Source organism: Canis lupus, chromosome 9 (assembly GCF_011100685.1).
Source record: "Canis lupus familiaris isolate Mischka breed German Shepherd chromosome 9, alternate assembly UU_Cfam_GSD_1.0, whole genome shotgun sequence".
Lineage (NCBI taxonomy): Eukaryota > Metazoa > Chordata > Mammalia > Carnivora > Canidae > Canis > Canis lupus.
Window position 1 is genome coordinate 5544263 of NC_049230.1, and position 18584 is coordinate 5562846.

At 40.4% G+C, this 18584-nt stretch overlaps 1 protein-coding gene across 7 annotated transcripts in view; it reads left to right on the plus strand.

The window, feature by feature from the left end:
* Window positions 1-18582, plus strand: part of ACOX1 (acyl-CoA oxidase 1) — a 24335-nt gene extending 5753 nt beyond the window's left edge. For 4 of the 7 annotated variants that reach the window (XM_038546551.1, XM_038546553.1, XM_038546555.1 and 1 more), the window contains 12 exons: window positions 6257-6417; window positions 8650-8757; window positions 9573-9692; window positions 9839-9954; window positions 10348-10517; window positions 11594-11756; window positions 12166-12356; window positions 12862-13041; window positions 13176-13281; window positions 13438-13581; window positions 13728-13934; window positions 14784-18582. In XM_038546551.1, coding sequence (XP_038402479.1) covers window positions 6257-6417; window positions 8650-8757; window positions 9573-9692; window positions 9839-9954; window positions 10348-10517; window positions 11594-11756; window positions 12166-12356; window positions 12862-13041; window positions 13176-13281; window positions 13438-13581; window positions 13728-13934; window positions 14784-14834 — 1717 coding nt within the window. In that variant the 3' untranslated portion in view covers window positions 14835-18582. The remainder of the gene's footprint in view (window positions 1-6256; window positions 6418-8649; window positions 8758-9572; window positions 9693-9838; window positions 9955-10347; window positions 10518-11593; window positions 11757-12165; window positions 12357-12861; window positions 13042-13175; window positions 13282-13437; window positions 13582-13727; window positions 13935-14783) is intronic. The other 3 variants (XM_038546552.1, XM_038546556.1, XM_038546557.1) reach the window with 1 other exon arrangement.
* Window positions 18583-18584: the final 2 nt, after the last annotated feature.

The following is an 18584-nucleotide window of genomic DNA, read 5'->3' on the forward strand; positions in this document are numbered from 1 at the left end:
AAAGAGGTTTGTTTTCATAGACAAGGCCATTGGCAGGTTTGGGGATTTTGAATTTGAGCTGCCCAGTTTCATTCTCTAATTTATCATAAGGCTTCCATTACATGAATAAGGAGAAGAGGAAGAGATGCAAATAGCATGAAAACTTCATGTTTGTGTTTGATTTGGTGCTTTTTGATTAGTGAAGTGGTTTAAGGAGAAATGTTCTTTATCACATTCCTCATGAGAACTGCAGATTCTGGTTATGATATTGTCCTATGAATACCCTGCCAAAAACACCTGAGGCTTTAGCTTCAGGATGGCCAGTACTGAAAATAAGCAGCCTGAAGAAAGGTTTCCTAAGAAAAGTAATATAACACTCATACAGGTCTCCCTGTCTGGGGGAGGAAGAGAGAGAGAAAGAGAGATGTAATCTTGAAATAGCTTTGTGGTACAGAACCCTTATTTTAAGCACGCATCATTGTGAAATTTATTTGACCTACAGTCAATGCTATTCATAGGAGGCATAGAGATGTAAATTATTCTGAGGCTAAATGGGTTTATTATGAATGTCTTACTGGCCTAACCCTTCTGTTTCTAAAAAGGACTTTATAAAACATATTTGCCCTAAATTTTGAAAGAGAGGAGGAAATGAAGACTTGAAGTTTCTGGTTTGAGGAGCCCAGAAATTGGACTGAGGTCCTGTGTTTTTCTGGGTGAGTTTGCATCTGTTAGTTTTCTTGTATTTGAAGCAACTTTGTCTTAATCTCTGTATTTTAGAGAACAGAGTTGTGAGTTTAGGTCTTGTTTCTCACTGGAATCTTGTCTGTTCCTGTTGATGTTTGTTGTGCTTTGTCCACTGCTGTTCTTTTCCGGGGGCACCAGTCAGTTGGTGATTAATTTGCATCCTGTGACAGTATAGCCTTGTGTAGAATACTAAGTCCTTCGACATCAAAGAGACTGGAAATAGAGCAACTTGTGCAGATGGAAGTTTGACGGTTAAATAGACTTTGGAACATCAACCAGCCAACAAGGATTATCTAAAGTGTTGTGACAGAATTGGCTGTAACTCTTTCAGCTCTAGGTAGCTGCTGAGAAGTGAGGAAGACGGTATTGCCCAGGCTCCTTCCAGGACCCTGAAGAATCTTAAAATTCAGTCCCCTGCATGAAGTGTCCATCATGTGTTTTCTGTCTTCCCTCCTCAGAATACTCACCTGTCTGTAGAGACACACAAAACCCGACACACTTGGTCTGTGGGTCTGTGAGCCTTCATCAAAGGCAGAGGTCTGGGCTGAGGGGTGCACCCTCTCCCGGGGGTTCTGGTGTTGAAGGGACCGTCTGTGGAATGTGGTCCAGCAAGAATCCTCCTGACCATACATTTCACCGGGTCCCAAAGCAGGTACTGTGTTCAGTCTTCACAGATAATTGATCACTTCAAGTTCTGGCTGCTTTATAACAATTATCCTTCCCTTGTTTTCTGCTGTTTATTCAGGAAAATGAGCTTATATAGTCAACAGTTATCATCCTTAAAGATTGGTGCAATACGTCTGCACCTTCCCATACTCAAAATATGAACTAAAGCACCTCTCTTCTTTTGAAACTTGAAAAATAGATAGTAAATGTGATTGTGTAAGTCACTAGTCTTTCTCCCCTGTATTTTCACTACCCTGTCTCCTGTCCTCTTTCTTCCAAATGAATCTCTTCCCTGTTGGACATCCTGTGAAACATGATCAGTGGGTTTGGGGGATATTCTAATAATATTCTATTATTATCAGTAACAATATAAACTTCTTTACAAAAACTATGTCCTTTGGGGTTATACTTTGGGAATATCTTTCTCAGAAGTAAATTATACAGTGAAAGGAATGAACACTTTATAGCTTTTATTGCATAGCTTAAGACTTTTCTTGAAACACAGAACAAGTTTGTGGTATATTTGGTGACTTATTAGTATACTGTGTCTCCATAAGCCCCATCAATGTGATTACTTTAAATTTTTTTTTTTTGCTTCTTTAATATATATCTAAGAGTTAAAGTATTAATTTTCCAATGCCAACGACCTTGGATATCTTGGCTTACTAATTTGTATTTCCTATGTATAAACTTGGTTCTTCTCTGTTGGTTGAATAGAATCTGTACATTGATCTTACATGATTATGTTGTGATCCTTTGGATATTTTTTCTATTGTCTTCTGTTTATTAAACGCTTTGGCCTTTTGGCTCAGGTCATGATCCCGGGGTCCTGGGATCAAGTCCAACATCAGGCTCCCCACAGAGAGCCTGCTTCCCCCTCTGCCTATGTTCTCTGCCCCTCCTCTCTCTCTCTCTGTCTCTTGTGAATAAATAAAAATCTTTAAAAGACAAAAAAACTGCTTTAGTCTTATGTATTGAGTGCATCCTTTTGAGTAGGTCTACATTTTTTCCCCATATCTTGATTATTATTCTCTATTCTATCAATTTTTTTTAATGTTTAATGCTTTGACTTCTATAGTGTAGGACGATGAATGGATCTCATTCCGTTTTATGTTTATTAACTAATAGTTTTTTTTCCAGTTCTTTCTGGTTCTTAGAGTTTTATTAATCATTTCAATTTATTTCTAGAACTTTAAAATACATTATATTGATTAGTCCCTTTTGTTTTTCTCCTAACATCATGAACATTGGTTCATTGTTGCTTTGTAAGCTATTTAAAAATCTGATAGGATAAGCCTGCTGTTGTTACATTTTAAGACCTACATATTTGGTATTCTTGTGTATTTACTCTTCTAGCCAAATTCCAATCTTAATTTTTCAAATTCTAGATTATATCCTAAAAGAATTTCATATCCGTGTTACATTAAATCTTTGTATTTCTTGAGAGGTATTATCTTTATTATTATAAAAGATTGACTTCTCAATATGGAATTAGCACTTTATTTCCTGTTACATATATCTTCTTTTAATCCTCCTATTAGCTATGGATATTTTTTCCTAATTTAATCTTTAATATCCTGAGCTAAATTACTTAACAAATTTAAATTTTATTGGGTTTGTAAATTGCTTCTCTTTTAGCTGAGGTTTCTACTTTAAGCGTCCTAATGGATAATAATGCATTCCCCCCACTCCCGCTTATAGCCCACAGCTTTTCTAAATTCATTTATTATTGATGGCATTTTATTGTTGATTTCCTAGGCTTATAATCATGCTGTCCATAAAGATGCTATTTTAAGTTCTTCCTTTCTTATGTATTATTAACGTAATCATTTTGTCCTCAGCATTGGCTGCCAGCCCTTCCAGCCCTCTGTCATGTAGAAGAGACTGGGAAGGCTTTTTGGTGTTATGGTTTTAGAAGAATTAACTGTAGCGTTTCACCAAAGTAAAATGTTGGTGTTTTGTAATTTTAAAATAAGTGATTTAAAAATAACATATGGGGGATCCCTGGGTGGCTCAGGGGTTTAGCACCTGCCTTCGGCCCAGGGCGTGATCCTGGAGTCCCGGGATCGAGTCCCTCATCGGGCTCCCTGCATGGGGCCTGCTTCTCCCACTGCCTTTGACTCTGCCTCTCTATCCGTCTCTCATGAATAAATAAATAAAATCTTTAAAAAAATAAAAATAACATGATTTCTATCATGCATAACCAACTTTTTGCAACAAATACTTGATTTAAGTAAAAAAAAAAAAACTATCCAGGTCACTTTCGCCTTGTAATGTGTCTAAATTTCATCCACTTGTGAATAATCCTTATCTTAGTCACAAGAGACCTTTTTCTCTTAAAAACATTGTTCAGGGATCCCTGGGTGGCGCAGTGGTTTAGCGCCTGCCTTTGGCGCAGTGCGCAATCCTGGAGCCCCGGGATTGAGTCCCACGTCGGGCTCCCGGTGCATGGAGCCTGCTTCTCCCTCTGCCTGTGTCTCTGCTTCTCTCTGTGTCTCTCATGAATAAATAAATAAAATCTTAAAAAAAAAAAATTGTTCAGTCTCAAAATAGTTTCTGATTACAGTAGTTTACCCCTGCCCTACTCAGTGTATTTTGTGGTAACCTTGGCATATGTTATTCTGTTATGTAGCACACTGATGCAGACCCCTCCTGTGAGTCCGATGGGCTGCTTCAGAGAGGCCCTTCCCTCCCCAAGAATGGCTTTGGATTCTAGTAAGGTGAAATAGTCTTTCAGTCCCAGGCCACAGGGTTCAGTCCTGGTTCCAACAGCCTTCTCCTTTGAGATCCCAGGTGTACATTGATTTTTCTTCCTAGGCACCATTCTTTTAAAAACTGGAGACAGGGATCCCTGGGTGGCGCAGCGGTTTGGCGCCTGCCTTTGGCCCAGGGCGCGATCCTGGAGATCCGGGATCGAATCCCACATCGGGCTCCCGGTGCATGGAGCCTGCTTCTCCCTCTGCCTGTGTCTCTGCGCCTCTCTCTCTCTCTGTGACTATCATAAATAAAAATTAAAAAAAAAAAAAAACTGGAGACAGTGGTATTCCTGTTTGTGAGTGAAAGTACTCTCTCAGCACATGAATGTGTTTTTCTGAGGATTTTCACTATTTTTTTTTTTTTTTTTTTTTTTTTTTACTTTTTATTTTCAAATGGTCGTAAATTCCTAGGAAGTTGCAGAAATGGCACAAAGAGGTTCCATGGACCTTTCACCCAGTTTCCACCAGTGTTAATATCTTACAGGATTGCCATTTGCCCCTTCTAAGGATAGCTGCTCTGGTTTTGGGAAGTCTTTCTGGTGCTAAGTCCTGGTTGCACTTCTATGAGAATTTCTCCAGCCAGAAAATGTGATTAGGTAGTGGGATTCTTGTCCTTGTTCTGCCATTATCTTCTTGATCTGAAAGCACTTAACTCACCTCAGCCTGATTTCTTTGTAAAATGAGCATGTCAGTTGTACAGTCTAATTTTTATGTAATTGAAAGCACAACCACCCAACTGGAAGACATAACTGATCAGCCCTTGCCTAAGCTGTGTGCCCTGGTTATTTTCCTCCTTACTTTTTGAACAAACTGAGAGATTTTATTTATTTGTACTTATTTATTTTTTTTAAGATTTTATTTGAGAGAGAAGGCACCAGCAAGGGGGAGGGGCAGAGGGTGAGGGAGAAGCAGACTCTGCTGAGCCGGGAGCCTGGCAGGGGGCTCGATCCCAGGACCCTGGGATCTTGACCTGAGCCAAAGGCAGATGCTTAACTAACTGAGGTACCCAGGTGCCCCAAACTGCGAGATTTTAAAACTGAAATGTTGTATAGGCAAATTTCTAAGATCATTAAAGAGAATGATAAGAGCAATATAGAGTCGATTAAGCTAGAGCTAGAAGTTCAATGAGATGCTAGTAATGTGGAAAGATAATGAAAACATATCAGTTTCCTATTGGAAATAAATTCACATGGAAGTCTAGGGATCTGCAAATTCTAAATGGAAAAGAATGACTTTAGAAAGTGGATTCAGGGGCACCTGGCCAGCTCAGTAGTAAATAAATAAAAGGATTCAGAATTACTAAAACTAAGATGTTTATTATCATTAGTGATAATTCCCATATAATTGGCTTGTTATGCATGAATCTGTTACGTGTAATTATTATTATGGTCTTTACTAGAAATTGCGTATCTTTTTTATTTCTGAAATTAATTATTGGGTGAGGAGCACTGTCAGTTTTTGTATTAAATTGTTTCAGTAGGGCATGGCTGGTTTTTTGTGATGAATCTGAATGAAATAACCGGATTTTTCAAAAAAAGAACAGATTTATATAAGAAATGTGGATCTATGCTGGATGTTTTATGGACAAACCGGAAGGATTCCAGCCTAGAAGCATTATTGAAATTGCATCTAGGAAAGCCTTTCATCTAGGGGAGCATATTGTCAGCCTGAGAGAATAGAGTTCTCCTGTCTGACTTCCTCAAACCAGAGTAAATCATTGTACAACTTAAATTCTCCATTCCGTACAACCTCTTCCGATTTTCTAATTTCCTTTGATTTAATTGCAAGGCTGGACTCCTCTGCCTGACTTGCATGTTGGTGCTGCACGGGCTTTGGAATTGGGAGCCAATCCTCACCAAGATTGATTGCTTGAGAGCTGAGTAGCCTAAAAAAAAAACTTCTCTCACCCACTTAAGAAAAACGAAATTTGCCAAGAGTTTATTCAAGTAATACAGAAAGGGGCAGTGCTCCCACCCCTTATATAGTCCACCCAGTTGCTTCATACTTACAGAAGATTTTTTTTCTCCTTCCCCTTACTCTGTTCACATTGGTGATTATCTCACACCTGATGACTCTTCTCTCAAATACCCATCCTTGGTGTTTCTCCGAAGTTTTGTGCACCGAGGGCGGCCTGAGCCTCTGGATCTCCACTTGGGCATGTTCTTGCCTACTTTACTTCACCAGGCAACCGCGGAGCAGCAGGAGCGCTTCTTCATGCCTGCCTGGAACTTGGAGATCATTGGCACTTATGCCCAGACAGAGATGGGCCATGGTACGGTGCATTCGGTCTACCTTCTGGGTTGGGTGGGGCCCCGCAGGCTTAGCAGATGTGGAGAGCCCACCATGTGTTAGCAACAGCACATCCACATACTGTGTGTGGTCTTTCTTCAAAGGCCGGGTTCTTCACACATACAGATCTTGGTGAAGACATTGCTTTGGTCAGTGGAAATGAAACATTATATTGTCACAGAGATAATGCTGATTCTCTTTCCTGGTTCCCCCTGAGTAGTTCAAGAATTACAAATCAGGATTTCTTTACCAAGTGGTTTTTCAAGTTCATTGGAGTTGTATAGAATTTGTGTGCGGGTAGAACCTGAACCCATCTTTTTTTCTTTGTTACTGATTACCTTTGCTACAGATACCTTAACAAACTTGCACAAATCCCAGAAGAAACCCAGATTGATAGTACAAGTGCTCTTTGACTTGCTTGAGGGAAATTAGTGGCTTATATAACCATAATATGAGCATTTCATACCTTGACCTTTTTTGTGCCTTGGTTGAATAAATTCCGTTAAGTCCTGAGGGTAGCTTGGCCAAAAATTATGAAAAATAAATTAAGGTGTTCTTCCAGACAGTTGGTTTTGGAGGCAGTGGCTATCCTGCAGTGTTAGCCGGTCTGAATTGGTATCTCTGTTCACTGTTCATCTCCTTCTGTCTTCTCTTTTCCTACTTGGAGGTTTCAGAAAGAGATCAAATGTGTATTTGCCACATTCTCATGCTCTGTGCAACTTTATCTTGATTTTATAGCTAATTTGGCCCTTGGTGCTGAGCCATATTTTACAGGATTTTCACAAGACCCAGAGTGGGGTGCTGTTTGGTTCCATTGTTCATCTGCAAACATTTTGTCATTATCTGTTCTGTTACTCTGTTACTTTTCCTATAAAAACTTCTTTGTTGAAAATGTTTGGTTCCTGATGCTCCTCTTATAATGGAGAAGGTTGTGGATCACAGGTGAAGTGACCATTTCTGTTACTCAACTTGGAAGTTTCTAAATGTTTCAAAGTTTTAAGTGTTTATGAGTCCTGGCATTATCTAAGTGTTTGGGAAGAGGTTCTCAGCATTTGCTTCAGGATAGTAGTCCTAGAGGGAGTGTCACTTAGAAAATTTTTCTGTAACTGTTTTTCAAATAATTTTGGCACGTTTGTATTAGGATTGAAAGCATGAATCTTTGTCCATCTCCAGTAAACATATGACACTGGGAACTCTTCCTAGTTGCAGTCATGAACCAGCCAGGGTCGAAGTTAAGGCCTGGCATTGGAAATCGCAGGGTGTAACCAGACCTTATCCTCAGACCTTTATAAATCAAAGTCATTGTTCCAGGTCTTTTTGCCCCATAGTGGTTATATTTTTTTAAAGTCTTGTTTTCTGGGGATCCTTGGGTGGCTCAGCAGTTGAGCGCCTGCCCTCGGCCCAGGACGTGATCCTAGAGTCCCGGGATTGAGTCCCACGTCGGGCTCCCTTCAGGGAGCCTGCTTCTCCCTCTGCCTGTCTCTGCCTCTCTCTCTCTCTCTCTCTCTCTCTCTCTCTGTGTGCGTGTATGTCTCTCATGAATAAGTAAAATCTTAAAAATAAATAAATAAAGTATTGTTTTCCATTCTACCAATCACCCTGAAGTAGGTCCTTAATTTATAGGAACTTTGGCTGGAGTCTCTTTCTATTATCTCTTATCTTAATCTTTGTAAGTAGAGAAGTCCGGAATGTTGAACTGGTGTGGTGGACACCATACATGATTTGAAATTGGCATACGTAGGGATGTTAATTTAAAAGGGCAGTTAACTTCCCTGTTACATTCATATTCTATGATCTTGTGAAAATACGATTCTGAATAGCCTTTACAATTTTTTTTTGGTTGATCTAAATAGAGGTGTAGTGATTCAAGTATAGAAATAGAATATGCTTGACATTTATATTTTCACCATAATAGGAACTGTCTGGTTTAAGTACAGGAAGTTACGGAGCACCTGGATGGCTCAGCAGGTAGAGCATGTAACTCTTGATCTTGGGGTCAAGAGTTCCAGCCTCGTGTTGGGTGTAGAGTTTACTTAAAAAAAAAAAAAAAAAGTATAGGGAATTACGTATCTTGGTTATCAACTATTTGTAGCTTATCTACCAGTGTCTTATTGTCATTAGGGTTTGTTGTTCTCTGAGATACTAGAGCTGAAAGGACAGGGCAGGAGAATTTTACCCGTATTTTATCCAATGTGAATGTAACTTACTTCCTTAGGAACTCATCTCCGAGGTTTGGAAACCACAGCCACTTACGACCCTGAAACTCAAGAGTTCATTCTCAACAGTCCTACTGTGACCTCCATCAAGTGGTGGCCTGGTGGACGTATGTGAATTTTTTTTTAGCATTTATTGGATGTTTATTGGAGTCATTACAAGATTGTGTTTAGAATGTAGAGCTTATATGAGAATATAATTTTGAAATAAAAACTTCTGACGTCTTAGACTCTTCTCAGCTGTTCCCAGTCTCTTACAGTGCATGTGGGAGACCTTCCTCCATTTACAAGGCACAGAAAGGACAGCTGTCTAACTCTCTTTTCTTAATTTTTCAATCTGAACATTCCCATCATTACTACAGTTTCCTTAGTCAACATTTAAAGCAGCTTTAAAGCTGTGTTCCCTGTGTGGTTATAAGTAATTTAAATGTAAATAGCCACATGTGGCTAGTGGCCACTGTTTTGGAAAACACTTTATTAAGAAAGAAAAAAGAAATTAAGATTCTTGTGGTTATCTGAAAAAAATTTTTATGTGATCAAATAAGAAATAAGTGGAAAAGAAAGTAAAGTCTTTTATTTTTTTAGTAAAGTCTTTCTAAAAATGAAGAATTCCTATCAAATCAGCAAGCTGTATACCTTAAACATACAAATATTATAGGTCAATAATATCTCAAAATTTGTATAAAAGCTTATATAAATGTAAAACAGAGGATTGCTTTGCCAAATCCAATAAATTTTGATGGCTATCAGCTTACGTGAATTTCTTTCTGAAAACTGGATATGGTGCTGTCATAAGCCTCTTGGCTACAATTTATTGATGAAAGCCAGTATTTAACATATAGTTTTTCCCCATCTTTTATTTCTGTCCTTTGAAAGTATAAGAGAGTTTGCTCACTTCTCTCTCCTGTTCTCTTTGATGTTACAGTTGGAAAGACTTCAAATCATGCAATAGTTCTTGCCCAGCTCATCACTAAGGGGAAATGCTATGGATTACATGCCTTCATCGTACCTATTCGTGAAATTGGGACCCATAAACCTTTGCCAGGTTAGAATTGTTTGTCTGATGTTGAGATGAAAAACCAAACCGATCACTTTCTTCTGCAAGAAGTATAGCACACGATGAAAGAGGCCAGGGCAAGCCAGGAATTACAGAGCATAAACATCTTGTGACTTTCCTTTCATCTGTGGTAGGTATTACCGTTGGAGATATCGGCCCCAAATTTGGCTATGATGAGATGGATAACGGCTACCTGAAGATGGACAATTATCGTATTCCCAGAGAAAACATGCTGATGAAGTATGCCCAGGTATGCCCAGATATATTGAGAGGAGCAGAGGTGTCAAACAGGATTTTGGCAGCTCTAAATAACCACAAGGTTGGAAGGGTCTGTTCTTTTAGAAGGTAGTAACATATTTTTATTTTTGATGCTTCTTTCATTAACGCCAGTGAAATCAGAAGCAGTTGGCAGATAGGAGGAATGTATTCTAGTTTGCTAAACCAGTGGGTCTCAAACTTGAGCATGTATCAGAATCACCTGGAGGGTCACTGAAAGTAGATCAGGGTGGGGACTGAGATCTTGTATTTCAAGCAAGTTCCCAGGACATGCTGCCATCCTGGGAACCATCCTTTGAGAATCATGATCTCAGACTGCCTCTCGGGTTTCACAGAAGGAAGTATCAGTCCCGTGTTCTTTGTCCAGGTAAAGCCTGATGGGACGTACGTGAAACCCGTGAGTAACAAGCTGACCTACGGGACCATGGTGTTTGTCAGGTCCTTCCTCGTAGGAGAAGCTGCTCGATCTCTGTCCAAGGCTTGCACCATCGCCATCCGATACAGTGCTGTGAGGCACCAGTCTGAAATCAAGCCAGGGTAAGGGTGGCATCTGAGATGAGCTCAGTGCTGAAGACCTACCTTTGACCCCATTCAAATATCAAAATTCCCAAATGTGATCTAGAGAATGCTCATTGCCCATTCAAACTTAGCTAAGGTGGCAGTGTGCTAGGTCTGCTTAGAAACAAAACTTAGAAACAAAACTTCCTTTTCTTAAGTAGAAAGATGAGGGTAGCCATCTTGTTTTTAACCTTCTAAGAAAATCAGTAATATTTCTTGAGCTCTATAAATGAAATGTTTAGAACACTAAAGGCAGGGACACCTGGGTGGCTCAGTGGTTGAGTGTCTGCCTTTGGCTCAAGTCGTGATTCCAGGGTCTTGGAATCGAGTTCTGCATCAGGCTCCTCACAGGGAACCTGCTTCTCCCTCTCCCTGTGTCTCTGCCTCTCTCTCTCTCTCTGTTCTCTTATGACTAAATAAATAAAATCTTTAAAAAAACAACTAAAGGCAGTTTGAACATCCTAATTGCTCCTGACAACTATGAATTGAGGGTGGTGAAAGTGGCATGGAACAGGACTCCCTATTGTCCTCATAGCCATAGTTTAGTCTTACTGCCTTTCACTTGAACGGGACTCCCTGATGAGCTTTTCAACTCCTATAGAAGGGATAAAGAAATTGGTAAGACCTGACGTCTTAGATGTCAGACAGTTAACTCTGTGCATTGGGTCTTCTCCAAAATTATGGTTAAAATAACTTCTTCAGCCATCTAGTGTGTTAGAATTTTTTATCATTGCCTTCCTTTTGTGAAGTTAACTTTGATTTTTGTATGTTGCTAGGAGATAGTTTCCTTAGTCATGTACTGCAAAGACTAAGATAGATAGGAATTTCACAATTCAAAAATTCTGTCCAACAAGGCGATTGAGAGCATGGTTTCCTGTAGCCAGACAGCCTAGATTTCAATTGAGAATCTGCCATGTATCCGCTGTGTGACCTCAGGCAGTTTCTTAATCTCTTGTTTTTCCCTCTGGGAAAGTATGTCAAAGTATTTAGACCAGAATCTAGCGCATATTAAGTTCTATGTAAGCTTTTACTTTTGTTTTTTCTATATCCTTTAGTGAACCAGAGCCACAGATTTTGGATTTCCAGACCCAGCAGTATAAACTCTTCCCACTCTTGGCCACGGCCTATGCCTTCCAGTTTGTAGGTGCGTACATGAAGGAGACCTACCACCGGATTAATGAGGACATTGGCCACGGGGATCTGAGTGAACTGCCTGAGGTATGTCTACTCATTGGTTTGTGGGCACCCTTCTGTTTGATATTTGCTGTTGGATAATATCCAGAGAAAACGAAACGTTGGAATTTCTTGAGAAGAATCCATGTGTTCTCAAAAGAAACAGCCATTTGTTTAACTGGAAGTGGATCAGATCCGAAGATATGTGGGATTTGTTTTAAATTTCGAAGCATAGTACCGTTGGACGTTTGCTTATCAACGGAACATAAGTGGCGACTCTTTTGCCAAATGGAACAGTTTGGAAGGGAGGGTCAGAACAGTATTAACTCAGGCCATTGAGATGACCGAGTTCCAGTTTGCATACATGGCAAGTGATGTTGAGAGTGACCGGCACGGTTAGGTGAGGAAAACCGCTGTTTGTGGCAGCTCTGACAGCCTGAGCTTTCCCCTCCAGCTCCATGCCCTCACTGCCGGGCTGAAGGCTTTCACCTCTTGGACGACAAATGCTGCTATTGAAGCTTGCCGGATGGCTTGTGGCGGGCATGGCTACTCTCACTGCAGTGGCCTTCCAAATATCTATGTCACTTTTACCCCCACCTGCACCTTTGAAGGAGAGAACACTGTCATGATGCTGCAGACGGCTAGGTAAGAATCTGATCCGTGCTGTATCGGTTGTAAAAACATTTGAGGGGCGCCTGGGTGGCTCAGTCAGTTAAGCGTCTGACCCTTGGTTTTGGCTCAGATTGTGACCTCAGGGTTCTGAGATCAAGCCCTGAATCAGGCTCCCCACCCAGTGTGGAGTCTGCTTGGGAGTCTCTCTCCCCCGTCTCTCTCTGCCCCCTTCCCCCACCTGCATGCATGTGTGTGCGCTGGCTTGCTCTCATTCTCTCTCTCTCTCTCTCTCTCTGTCAATGTTTGGTGGGGTTTTTGTTTGTTTTTGTTTTTTAATGTTCCTGTTCCTATGTTTGCTCTTCATGTTACATTTGTTCCTGAGAGATGTAGTTTTGCCTCCCATCCTTACCCATCGATTTTATCTTGTGGTCAGCAGAACAATTACAAAGCACCTTTCACATGCTTAAAGTCATTGGAAGAGTTTCTCTGTTTTATGAGAAGTGTAGTCACCGAAAGCATGTGCACTGGTGATTTTTAGGTTCCTGATGAAAAGTTATGACCAGGTGCACTCAGGGAAGTTGGTGTGTGGCATGGTGTCCTACTTGAATGACCTGCCCACTCAACGCATCCAGCCGCAGCAGGTGGCAGTGTGGCCGACTGTGGTGGACATCGACAGCCCTGACAGTCTCACAGAAGCATATAAACTTCGAGCAGCCAGGTGAGGCCACCCTGAAGAGCTGGGACCTGGCAGCTGGGGGCCTCTGGGAGACTGGGACCCTGATGGAAGAGCGGGAGGCCTGAGCACTGCTAAATGTTTCCTGCAAGCTCCAGTTCTCTTTCATTTCTTGACAGATTAGTAGAAATTGCTGCAAAAAACCTTCAAAATGAAGTGATTCGCAGAGAAAGCAAGGAGGTAGCCTGGAACCTCACTTCTGTTGACCTTGTTCGAGCAAGCGAGGTCCGTGATAACCCACTCACCCTCTCTCGCCTTCCCCCTCTCCGGCTCCATCCTTCACCCTGGCCCCCAACCCATTTTCTTACTACAGAAACCCTTATTGCTGGGCAGTGCATCTTTTCAAAGGTTCTCTCACTCTACTGTTTCCTTTTTATCTAGGCACACTGCCACTATGTGGTAGTTAAGCTCTTTTCAGAAAAACTCCTCAAAATTCAAGATAAATCCATCCACACTGTCCTAAGGAATTTATGTCTCTTGTATTGTCTGTATGGAATCAGTCAGAAGGCAGGGGATTTTCTTCAGGTGAGTACTTTCTGAATTCAGGTCCTTTTTTTGTAGTAGAAAAGCCATCAAAAGCCATCGTCTACACGATATTTGTGTGCACGCACATCTTTCTACATGTCCTTCTGCATGTATGCATGCACGTTTGCTTGTTTTATCTCTTCTAGGGAAGCATCATGACGGAATCCCAAATTACCCAAGTAAATCAGCGCATAAAGGAGTTGCTGACTGCAGTTCGCCCAGATGCTGTTGCTTTGGTTGATGCATTTGATTTTAAGGATGTGACACTCGGCTCTGTGCTTGGCCGGTATGATGGGAATGTGTACGAACATTTGTTTGAGTGGGCCAAGAAGTCTCCACTGAACAAAGCAGAGGTACAAAAAAATTGTGTCTTTCCACCTTTTGAAATTCTTCACTTAAATATTAAGGCAGAAAGGATCTCAGAGTTGACTCCTCTGAGAAAGCTTTGGAACCTCTTGTGGCTTTTTCAGACACTTTATTTGAGTAACAGATTCAGAAGGGAGCTAGGTTGTTCCCACAGTACACAGGTCTTTCATTTCCTTAACCATTTAATAACTGTTGGACATGTTCACACATATACAAAACTAGAATACTGTAATACACCCCTTTCTCACACTTCTACATGAGTAGACTGCCTGTCTACTCATGGCCATTGTGTTTCATCTGAACACCCCGTACCACCACCACCCCCCACTGTCGCGCTGGGGATCATTGTAAAACAAATCTAAGATATCAGATGACTTTATCCATAGGCATTTCAGTATGTATCTCTAAAAGATAAGAACTTTTTGAAAACACGACCACAGTGTCCTTACCCCACCTAAACAAATGAAAAATAATATCATGAACTACCCAGTGTCCAGATTCCCCAATTGACTCCATTTTATTTTTTGCCCCTTCAGTTTTTTGAATCACGATCCAAATAAGGTCCGGGTACCTTCTTGGTTAACAGTATGCTAGTTTATGGGCACCTCAGTGGTTGAGTGTCTGCCTTTGGCTCAGGTTGTGATCCTGGGGTCCTGGGATCAAGTCCTCCATCAGTCTCCCTGCAGGGAGTCCACTTCTCCCTCTGCCTGTGTCTCTGCCTCTCTCTCTGTGTCTCTCATAAATAAATAAATAAATAAAATCTTAAAAAATATATATATGCTAATTTACACTGCAGGCTCCTCATTAATAATTCTTTCTCTCTCTCTTGCCTGCAGGTCCATGAATCTTATTACAAGCACCTAAAGCCACTGCAGTCCAAGCTCTGAAGGGTCATGGTGACAAGTCTCATTTGCTCCAGAAACAGCTGGAGCCCCTTACACTTGCCACACAAATCTGCTTGGAATCTTTACCAAACTCAGAAAGCTATAGAGCAAATGATAAATTGAGCCCTTTCCTCTTTTTATAAATGAAGACAAAAATGAACAGATTTCAGAGATTAAATGAAAAAAAAAAAAAAAAACAGACGTGTTTTAAGTGCAATTAACACTGCAAGAGACCTGTCAAGCATCAGAAAGAGCTTTAAGAAATGCAGCATGACTTCCATTTGTAGTGCTGCTGATCCCAGTAGGCCATGACTTTTGATAATTCGTAGAATTTAACTACTGAGTAGTTAATTATTTTCACTTAATTGCTAATCACTGGATCTATAAGTTTTTAAGCAAAGGTATTTTTTAAGTGGGGTAGAGCCCTTCCCACCTTTTCTCCTCAATGTTCTACCGCTCCTGCCATGGGCCCTGGCTAAGAAGCAGGACTGAAGAGAAAGGATTTGGGGAAATAGACTAATCAGGAAACCTAGTGTGAGTGAATCTGTGCCTGAACCATTGACACGACCTCCGCCTGCTTACCCCTCTTTGCCAACCTGTTTCCACCTAACTATTCACTGTAGCATCTTTCCAGCATCTTTTCAGCATGGGTCTAGCATAGGATCACTGTCCCGAGTAATTAGGAATTAATCTTCCACTCGAGGGAACTTGAGGGAGCCCTAAATCGGCGGTGCAGTAGGACAACAGGTCACTTTGTCCCAAACTTCTTGGGAAGGGGCAAGAAGCAAAATTATTTCCGCATTTGACTTTTGGCAACTGATGGCTCCTCCATCAGTGGTGATTCTTCTCCCTCCCCCTTTCCCTGTCCTGAAAGATGCTAAGAAAGGAGAAGAAAGGGTCACAGTTCCTTCACAGTAGAATGAATATAGGGAGAGCTCTCTTAGTGCAGTTACCATGACTGTGGGATGTCCATATCAACTGGATATCCTGGAACAATCCAGATTTTCTGTATTCTGTCATTTGGCATAAGCCATTACAGTGCTTGGAGGTCACAGTGTCTGGCAGTACAAAGATAGAAGCATTCCTCTGACCACCTCTTCTGCCCAGGAATACCACAGAAAACTCCTTTGACAAACCAGGTCTTCTGATTTTTGGATATAAATCATCGAATCAATGTAATCATCAAAACTATGGCTAATGGATAAATGCAAGTTCCACAGAATCTCTTTCTTACTGTACATTGGCTTTATTTTCAGTTTGTTTCCAGGAGCTTGATCTGAACTGACATTGTCCTTTGAGCTGAAATCTAATTTACACAATCATTTACACTTAAAAGGTTAAACATGGACTACTTAATGAAGTTTTTTCTTAAAATTGATGTAAAAACATTACTTGACTTTTTTCTTTTTTAAACCTGTTAACTCTGTGACATTTGCCTCGTAAAACCAGTTCTAGAATCAGTCTTGAGAATGTAGTAAAATTCAGGGGAAATGTCATTTCTACCTTGGGACCTGACAAAATCTATCCCAGTGGAACCAGTAATAGGAGATTTTGATGGCCTGCAGAAATACTATCTGTTGACAAACCTTAATCTCCACTGAGAGAGTTGACTGGGAATTGTTTTAAGATTGAAGTAATAAGCACTCTGTTCATTTCTTTGGGATATATCTTGATGATAGTTCAGATTCTGGGAAGTAATGGAGAGGAAATTGCTTAATAATTGACGTGTTATATGTAGAATTGCTTCAAAATTAGTGAATTAGTTTATTCACAGATTAACATCTGTAGTTGAGATCTAAGAGTGTTTGAACTAGCACCCACCTAATCCAGCTGCATGGATCTGGGATCTATCTAGGCAGGTTTGAGTAAGTTGTAGGCACTACAGAGCCACCTTCCATCCAGCACTTTGAGTTTTATTTAAAAGCGAAATCTGATACTTGATACTAGTTTTAATTAACCTTGGAATTTTTGTCTTGTACTTTTATTCACTGTAACCTAAGAATATAGTAAAACCTCCCTAATTTGTACTATTGTGAGGGAAAGAGAATGCCACATGATTAAACAAGTTCAAGTTATGAGGAATTTTAAGGTACAGATTTATGAGGTTATTGGGTGGAGGTGACACAAAAAACAAAGCGTGCTCTCACCAGCGCGGGAGTGCCTACCTGGTGGCAGCTCTGCAGCTCTTAAAGGAAGCAGCAGATCCAGTTTGCTCTCCCAAAGAAGCCAGGTCTCTGCTACAGATAAGCTTGGTTCTTTTGTGAGCCATTCTCACAAAGTACAAAATTTCAACCTACTCCTCTAAAATGATAAATGCTAAGATAATTGATGAGATTTTTTTCTATTAGATATTGACAATCCTTTTAAAAAGTAGTATGAACAGAACTCAAAATTGGAATTTTGAAGTTTAACAGGATTTTGCTTTGTGTTAGATACAGGTTGATTCCTTCTGAAGTGTTTGGAACTCTACTTTGTGTTCTACTAGATATATTCTGAGGAGTATTTCAGTGTTTGGACATTAGTGGCTTCAAAGCACAGTTGGTTCCAAATTTGGCCTCTGGGGCTTTTCATGTTCTTAAGAACATAGCAGTGCTAAACATCAGCTTATCTTCAGAACATTGGCTTAATTACAACATTAACTATATTCACATGCTTTCTGAGGACCCCCTACCTGTAATTTCAGATTTTATATACCTGGAGGCATTTTATATTTCCTAAACATGCTAGATCATAATTTTTGGATTTTCTTCAGTGCAGGACTTTGGCTGGGGAAATATGACCCAAATTCATGAGGAACGGAAATTGTTTAGGTGGTTGAGGCTCACAGTCCCTCCCGACCCTTTCTGAGCCCTTTCCATCCATCATATTAGGAAGGAAAAGATTAGGTGCGGGTGTGCACACCTGCTAATCTTTATAAATGTAGTATGTATGCCTGGGGTCATAGGCTGCCTTCAAGCAGTACCAGGAAATGAATTCTTCTTGAGACCAAGAGTCTTGTCGATTCTCCTTACTTGAATAAAGATTTTGATCATTTTCATGAAATATTGCAGAGGTCATTGCAGCTAAGTATTTACTACTCTATTCTTGGAGGAGTCAACCAAGTCACACTGTAAATGGCTAAAATGATTTTTTTATCTTAAAATATCTTTTAAGTTAAACTTTTAACTATGTACACTAAATTCTCACTATTACTGTGCTCCATGATCCTAAACATAGAGATATGTTACCAGGTGTTAGCTGTTGCAGACCTGCAAATTGCTAGATTCCAGGGTGTTTTTTGATTTTTATTTTGCTTTAAATTTGAGCCATTGATTATCTTAGGAAGATCACGAAAAATTGGGAGTGATTTTAAGAATTCTGAACCAAAATAGGTTGTTTTGCCACAATACTGTTGACTATGTCATAGTTTAGGTAGCAAACATCCTCCACGTGTTCAGACAGCTGACTACTTTGTAAACACCCTTTTATTTCCAATTGCTGTGGATTCAAGGAAATTGTATTCTTCGGAGTGTATAATTACTTGCTTTTTCCCTTTTAATGTTAGGGTTTGCGTTCTGTTCCTACCTGACAAGTTGCATTAAGCATGTATTGTTACCCATCCCTGGCTGGACCTGTCAGTGGAGGTGCACGGGCCCAGAACTTGGCTGGTCCCTGCTTGGCTTGGGCTGCGGGTAAGCCAAACCACTACCCTCCTTTTCCCTTGTAAAACTGAAAGAAAAAAAAAATCCTTAATAAAACCTTGTAATTAACACA